The sequence below is a fragment of the Poecilia latipinna genome, unplaced genomic scaffold (genome assembly GCF_001443285.1).
Source record: "Poecilia latipinna isolate Pla-1442-1.1 unplaced genomic scaffold, P_latipinna-1.0 Scaffold455, whole genome shotgun sequence".
In the NCBI taxonomy this organism is placed as follows: domain Eukaryota; kingdom Metazoa; phylum Chordata; class Actinopteri; order Cyprinodontiformes; family Poeciliidae; genus Poecilia; species Poecilia latipinna.
In genome coordinates, this window is record NW_015113071.1 from 215128 (window position 1) to 223322 (window position 8195).

An 8195-nucleotide genomic window follows, 5' to 3' on the forward strand; every position below is an offset into this window, starting at 1 on the left:
TGTTTTGTTTGAAAACAAAAAATTCTTGGTCTGTTTTTTTTTTTTTTTTTTTTTTTTTTGGGGGGGGGGGTTATCTGAAAACATGTTTTAGTTCATTTTTGGCCCAAAGCTGTTCCATTTTCTTTAGCTTAAAATGTGATTTTTTATTTTTTTTTTAATGAGTTGACTGTATGTTGGGGGGGGGAAGGCACTGGAGCAAATTATGGATGTCTTGATAATAAATCTATGCGAGTAGAACCTGCCTTTTGTATTCAAATGTTGAAATTACCAGGAAACAATTGCTGGTTCTTACCTTAAAGAAGTCAGCTGCCTGTGTGACCAGAGGAGAATCCATTTCTGGTTTAGAGCGGATGTAGTGGGAATACTGGAGAAATTCCTCCCTCTTTGGATGCATGGGGTAGAGGGGGAAATAAAAACATTACAGTGTGTTTTTACATTAGCTGTCATTTAAATAAGCACAAGGTAAAATATGAAGTGTAAACTGAATAATATACAGTTTATTTGAACCTCATTTACATTTTTATTGATGTTTTGCACAACCAGTTCAGATGGAAAGGTTGAGTACTTAAAGACAACTCAACTGAAATTGATCTGTGATATAAAGCTCACATTTTGTTGCTGAATTGAGGGGATCTTTCTGTGTTTTTAAGATTTCTGGACTCCATGTGTTTACATCAACTTAATTGTCATAAATATTTAAACGAGGCAAACTTCAGATGGGCCTTAATTTTATTTAGCGAAAATACAGTTTAAAAAAAGAGGTTTGAATCATGTTTTGTGTAACATTTGCTCTGTATGTAAAAAAAAAAAAAAAGAACAGAAAACAAAACACAGTTCTAATAAATTATGTTAATTTGAACCTCACAAGCTTTGCGGGCAGGGTTGCTTTAACAACATTTTTGTGTGTCTGTGTGTGGTTTCGGGAACTGACGGTCTGATAGACAACACCCCCATTTCCTCGCTGTCAAACCGTGACATTTGCCGCACCCCCCTGACCGTCATGCTAAGGCCGCTGGAGGGTTAAATATCTTTTTGTTTTTACAATATGAGCTTCATCAAGGGTGTGGGTTTTTTCAATGTTGCCATTTAAAAAAAAAAAAAAGCTTTAATTATCCTTTTACCAAAGCTTGTGAATTCCTAATAGCTAGACTTTGAAACGTACCTTCCCAGCAGATTTTGGGACTTACATATTTGCTGAAGCAGTCCTGTTGCAACAAACTCTGCACAAGAGCGCCCTCCATGGCAGGGAGCAGGTCCCGCGAGTGAAAGGCAGTGAGGCTGCCCCAGTTGGGGAAGAGCGTGTCTCCCTTCCCCCTGATGGAGGCCGGGGTGTCGGAGAGCTCCAGCAGGGGCAGGTAGGTCTCTTCAACTCCCTTCAGGACGGCGACGTACTGCCGCTCTGAGCTCAGCATCCTGCACCAGAGCAGGTACAGTTTACTGCGGGATGAATGGGGGGGGGGGGGGAGGAAGGGGAAAGGGAGTCGGTTAATGCGAATAAGAAAGTAAATAGTTTTTTTTAAAACGAGAAACAAACATGAAAGAAAAAGCAGAGATGTTGGAGGGAAGCCGTAGCAGCAGGCAGTGGACGGAGATCAAAGAGTCGATGATGAAAAAATGATCACAGATTGCACGCTGATTGATCCCCCACCAAAATGATGCGTGCATTTTCTTTTTCATCTCAGCCCCGCTTAATCTAATTTATTCAGTGGGTTGGATTTGGGAGTTTTAGGCCAAGCGTGCACTCAGCTAAACTTCCACATCCTCAAAGACAATTTATAGGAAAACGAGAGAGTAAAATCCTACACACCTCTGTGCAGTTGACCCGGTCCTGTCTGCTCCCATGTCCCTCTCCGTCCTCCCGAGCAGGACGTGTTGCCGCGGCGACCCTGTGTGATCCACCACTTCTTTGCTGCTGACCTCTACACCTCGGATCAGCACACCACCTCCACCTCCGCCTGCTACTCCGACGCCCCACCCGGGAATAGCTGCCGCCATGCTGGTGGCGATGACGGGGTCCGCCATGTTCTTTCGCCCCAGCCAAGACATGGGTGAGGAGCGGCTCGCCCCGCCGACGGGGGACTCCGGCTTGGGGGTGGCGGTGCCTTTGCGGGGGGCCAGGAGAGCCTGGAGGTCAAAGCTGGGGTGGCGCTTCCTGGGAGGCTTGGGAGGGAGCGGGGCATCTGGGGGCTGGAAGATCATTTACATGGAAATTTGTTAATATCTATTATTATCGGTACCCCTTGAATTTTTCCACGTCTGGTCACATTACAACAGCAAAATTGCAATCTAGTGGGATCTCATGTGATAGACCAACACAAAGTAGTGCTCAATAGGAGGGAGATAATGTGATTTATAGTAATGTAAATGAGCAGCCTTTGCTATCCCAGGTTGCTCCTCAGTTTTGGTTGAGAGTTCTTTTGAAATGTTGATGCCTGTTTTCTCATATATCTGGTTTCCTGAGCGCCAACATTTATAAATGGCCATTTATGTCTTTTTAATGTCTTTAAAATGTCTTTTTTAAGAAATTTTTTAATGTCTTAAAAAATGTCTTAAAATTTTTTAAAGACATTTTTAAGACATTTTTTAAAGTCTTGAAAAAGACATTAAAAAAGACTTTAAAAATGACATTAAAAATGACAAAAAAGACATTGAAGTCTTTTTTTGACTTTAAAGTTTTAGACATTGTTAGAAAGCGTATAATCCACACTTTTAGAATCTATAAATAACTCAAAATGCCCCTGAAAGCAGTCTTTGTTAGTTCCTCCAGGTCCCTGAACAGTTTTAGGAAATAATTCTTTTTAAACTTTGAGAGATGTTTTCTTTGAAATTTGGTTTCCTGAGTGCTGATTTTCAAGTAGCCATATCTGCCTCATTTCTTTTTAGATTTCCATGTGTTTATCATAATTGGAAAGCTTAGAATCTACATTTTCAGAATGTGTAAATAACCTGAAGAGACTTGCCCTTGATTGGAAGCAGTCATGTATATATCTGAAAAGTGTGGCCTGCATTTCTTTCTCATGCAGATCAGGGAACAACCTGTGGAGCCTTTAGTTAAGAAGAAAGGTGTTGAGCCCATGGGAAGTCCCATTTGCTGGTTGCTAAAAGTCCTGTAGGGGGCAGTAAACACATGAAAAATGTGCTCTGACCAGATGAACCCAAAATTGAATGTTTTGATCTTTATGTAAAGCACTGTGGGAGGTGGGAAAGTAACACTGCACATCACCACTGACACGTCTCCATTAAGAATCATGGTTGGTGGCAGCATCATGGTGTGGGGGCCCTCGTCTTCAGTCGAGATGAGCAAAGGGAGATGGATGGAACTAAATCTTATGAAAAAACCTGTGAAACCCCTGTCTCGAAAACCTGAGACTGGGCTGAAGGTTCACCTATTGCTGCTCTAGGAGCCATTTACTCCTCAGGGGAGAGAATACTAATGCTCAGTTTTTTAGATTTTCATGAAATAAATGTTGATGATCAAGTACCATTTGGTTTGAACTACAGTTATGCAATGATGTGTGCTGGTCTGTCACATGAGCACTGCAAAAGCACGAAATCACACCATGTATTTTTTATCCAGTTTCTAGTCCAAATAGCTTAGTACACTTAAAAAGAAGACAGAACAGATCTGATGCAATGAGGACAAACAGAAACCAACTCACACTTTTCTTCCCAGGATTCAGAAGGTTCTGCAGAAACTTCCCTCCACCGGCTCCTCCTGCTCCACCTCCGTTCCCCGCTGACCCGTCCCTCCGGTTCCCTTTGTCCTCTCCTATCTTCAGAGTGGAGCAGGTCTGAGGCCTGAACAGAGACGCCAGGGACCCCCAGGACTGCAGGCCCCCGTCCCCTCCTCCGAGTCCCCAGTCGCCCTCCCCGTCGGGCCCCACCAGGTCCCAGAAGGTGCTGCCGGACGGCGTCTTGGCCTTCCCCTGGCCGTGGCTCTGCGTCCGCTCGGAGTGGAGGAAACGAGGTTTGACCTGTGCCACGGTCCGCTGGTAGCGCTCCACTGTCTGGGTCCAGAGGTCCAGCAGGGCCCCGCCTCCCAGCTCCATGGCTAAGGACCGTGCGTCCTGGAAGCGAGACGGGGGGATCGGAGGAAGGGACGCCAGCGGGCAGGTGGAAGAGGAGGCAGTGGGGGAGGAAGGGGTGGAAGAGACCGCATCGCACCACTGGGTCGCCTGAATACAAGAAAGTACAGTTCAATTAAATTAAATCCAGTTTCATTGTTTAAGTAGCAGCCAGGTCTGAAACCTGGGAGTAGTGACCTGAACCTTCAAAGTCACATGAAGACAGTCACAAAGTCGGCCTTCCATCACCTGAAGAACATCTCCAGGATTAGAGGACTAATGTCTCAACAAGATCTAGAGAAACTCATCCATGCGTTTATCTTAAGTCACACTGATTACTGCAACAGTGTCTTCACAGGTCTGTCCAGCAAATCAATCAAACAGCTGCAGCTGATTCAGAACGCTGCTGCTGGTGTTCTCACTAAAACCAAGAAGTTAGAGCACATAACACCAGTTTTAAAGTCCCTGTAGCTCAGAGAATAGACTTTAAAATACTGTTGTTAGTTTATAAATCACTGAACAGTTTAGCACCACAATACATTAAAGATCTGCTGCTGTTGTATCAACTTTCCAGACCCTTCAGGTTCTGGTTCTGGTTCTGCTCTGCATCCCCAGAACCAGAACCAAACATGGAGAAGCAGCATTCAGCTTCTATGCACCACAAATTTGGAACAAACGTTCTTAAAACTGCAAAATAACTGAAACACTGAGTTCCTTTAAATCTAGACTAGAGTTGATTTCGAACCATAACAAATGAAATATTGACCAACACATTTGATGTTTATTCAATTGTTGACTGTATTGTGTTTTCTTTGAAACTTCGTAATTTTTAAAACTGGAATGATTGATTGAAAGCAGGGTTAGACAGGGGAAGACGTTGATGCCTCAGCGTCGTCCTGCGCCGTGTTACCTCTGTCAGTGTGGACAGCAGCCTCTGGGTGTTGTCCAGAGTAGTCCAGCAGTCGGACAGACAGTGGGACATGTCTCTCAGCTTCTCCCTCACTGGGGGGAGTCGGATCTGGATGTCGCTGAGGCCGGCCCAGTTCAGCTCGCACCAGCCCTCCAGATCGCTGAGCACCGACAGAGTGTCGCTGTGCAGCTCCTGAAGCAGGACGAGATATTTAAGTTCAGTTCAATTCTACATTGATAACAGGTTATTTATTATTAATTTGGTCATTTTTCAAACCCTTTTCAAGGACTGGTTATTTTGTTAGACACAAATCAGTCAAAACATTATGACCATTGTTAGAATTAAATGGGTGGGTGGGCGTCCTGAGACGTCTGCTTTTGGGCTGTTAGCAATAAATCCCATAAAGCCTTGTGGCTTGTGGCATCTCTGTGGATTAGATTTCCCACAGACATACGCCCTCAGATGAGCAGACTGGATCTAATTCCCACTATGAGCTCTTATGACGTCTGATGATTTTTGATAACTTTTTCTTTTTTTTGCGTGAAACTGCTGCCGTTGCACTAATAGTGTTTTTTTGTGTCACTCACGTTGGCCGTTTCTCTGAACGTTCTGAACTTCTGCTGCTTCAGCGACAGCCTGCTGAGAGACAGAGGAGGGTCCTTGTATTCCTCCAGCTGGGACTGTACTTGCTCAATCTCCTTGTCACACTGTGGGTCAAAGGTCGACAGAGACAGGAAGGGAGGGTTAGTGGTGGAGGGGGCATGAGTCACTGTACGCAACATGAAGTCACAGGACAAGACGGCAGAAGAGAGGAAATGAAGACGAGGAAATCTGAGGCTTTTGCTACTGGTGTTGTTTTGTCTGGCTGTGATGTTGACAGGAAGTGAAAAAAAAACGTGAGAAGAAGAAGTGAGTCTAGGAGTTTCCACCAAGTCCATTTTGAGCGCGAAAAAGGGAAGTAACAGCAAGGATGAACAGTAGTATAAATCCCCGGTAAGTAGAAGTAAAAAGTTGAGGACAAAAGTTTTCCTATCCTGATCATTGCCTATATGCAATTCCTCTCAATTCTCATCTTCCTTCATTGCTCAGTCTGAAGATTTCTCCCATTGGCTTGGATCCCTCTGGTAGAATTTAAGCCGGTCCAATCATTGAACAGAATAAGTTGTGATATTGATTTTCTGTGCTGTTTTAGAATTTTAGACTACCTGCCTTTGGTTTTAGTAATGGCAGCGGAGGAAGTCATACGTTCACTTCCTCCGCTGCCATTAGCCACGCTTCCAAATATTGAAGAAACACTTTGCTCTGCATTTCTTTCTTCGCACAGGGGGATGGTTATTTACAGTGCAGGCAAGTTCCTATTTCTGAGAGACATTACATATGTCATGGCCAAACATTAGCGATTGGGCCAAATGTTTGTGACTAGGCAGATGTCAGCGATTGGGCCAAACATGAGCAATTAGGTAAAGTTTAAAACCTTAACAGAGTTCATGCCTCCAGCTATCAATTGTTTGTTGAGGGCCAAGACCCTGTGTACGAAGCAAAGCACAGAACCAGAGGCTGGTTTTTACCAGGCTAACGTTAATCTTTCAAATGATTGTTTTGGATAAATCGTTAAAAAAAAAAAAAAAAAAGTGAAAAAAGAAAAACCAAACACACCTTTTCCAGTTTGTCCACCATTCCTGCCAGTCGTCCCAGTGCTTCCAGGTCACGACCTCGCCGGTTGGAAACCTGGACGAGCCGATGGAGGGCATCGTCCACGCCGTCGTAGAGTTGCGAAGTGGCATTGAGAGCAGCCCTGTAGCAGACCAGAAAGTTCCGTTTCTGTTTTTCATTCCAAAAATCAAGTTTATTTCCATCTGGTTTGTATTTCTGTCACAACTTTTCTAAGTTTACCAGAGAGTGGTGTTTAAACCCAACTCATCTCAACCTAACAATATTTCAAACAGGAGCCATTCATGTCATTTAAGACCAAACGAGTCACAGAGGTGGTCCAATTACAGCGGTTGTGTTTGTCATGACCTTGCTGTAATCGAAAAAGTCTTGTTGCTTCGTCTAATTATCAGCCTGATTAAAAATCTTAACCCTGAGCGGAGCGTTTTAACAAAGAAAGCAAACTGCAGCAGGTCGGAACATTTTGCTTCTGTGACTGAAGAATAAAAAAAAAACATGACACATTCAGGCAACTGTTTTCGAACCAATGACTCTTAACATGTTTCAACTTCTGTATCCACAACAAACTAGAAGACTGTGTGCTTTGATGTGAACATAGATTTGTTTCCTCTGACTCCTCTTTATGTGACACCTAAATGTTTAAAATTTTCATTCAGACTTTAATACCAGGCCAGGACATCTTGAGAAAACACATAAAAAAGTTTTCAATTGATTATTTGATCTTTTAGAGAGAAGAAACTATTTGAACCAACCATCTGAGTCTTTGCCATCACTGTGGAGGCATGTTAGCTCTTCCTAGCAGAATTGTTTTTGTTTTTTACCACATCTGAGAGCTTTGTTTGTTTAAGGTCACACCACAACATCTCAATTGGATTTAAGTCTAGACTTTGACTAGGCAATTCCAAAACCTGAATTAGGCCTGTTTTTGACTAAAGGAGTCAAACTTGTGGTTAATCACATAATTCATGATTTTACAGTAGATGGTAAATACCTCTTCAGGTTGGTTTTGATAACTTTATTCGTTTTTCTTGTTTTAACAACCTAAAACATTTAGGTTTCAAAAGAGAAGAAACATAAGAGGAAACCGTTTTTTATATCCCTGCAGTCGTACTAATGGCATATACAACCAGTTTCAGTTTGAAGTAGTTCCCTATAAACTCTTGCTATATGAATGGTACAAATTGTGTGTCGGTGGGGGTAGAGGGTGTTGTGGCTGAACCACTAACTACTTTCAGAATGTCGTAGGAGGATGCATCATCAGCTGAGTGACAATGCCAACACTAACAAACAAAGCTCAGTTTGTTATCTGCCTGGTTTTCAATGCGTAGTCTGTAATGATATATGGTCAAAGACTTGACAAGATGTAAAGATAGCCAAAAAACCGGGTGCCATGTCTGATAAGAGGGACAAAAACCTGCAGTACATACCCAAAACAAAAAGGCCAGATGTTCTATTGGCAAAAAAGTAACAGACCATGTGCCTCAAGTTAAAGTATTCACACCCCAGTCATGAAGCAACTAAAAAGTTCAGCGGGTTTTATGGGATTATGT

General features: G+C 43.1%; 1 protein-coding gene across 3 annotated transcripts in view; it reads right to left on the reverse strand.

Moving 5' to 3' along the window:
* arhgef40 (Rho guanine nucleotide exchange factor (GEF) 40) overlaps positions 1-8195 on the reverse strand; it is a 57933-nt gene that overhangs the window by 16812 nt on the left and 32926 nt on the right. For 2 of the 3 annotated variants that reach the window (XM_015038847.1, XM_015038845.1), the window contains exons 14-20: positions 6631-6769; positions 5562-5681; positions 4975-5166; positions 3660-4175; positions 1808-2187; positions 1188-1437; positions 293-382 (exon numbers count right to left, since the gene is read on the reverse strand). In XM_015038847.1, the coding sequence (XP_014894333.1) occupies positions 293-382; positions 1188-1437; positions 1808-2187; positions 3660-4175; positions 4975-5166; positions 5562-5681; positions 6631-6769 (1687 nt within the window). The remainder of the gene's footprint in view (positions 1-292; positions 383-1187; positions 1438-1807; positions 2188-3659; positions 4176-4974; positions 5167-5561; positions 5682-6630; positions 6770-8195) is intronic. The other variant, XM_015038846.1, reaches the window with a different exon arrangement.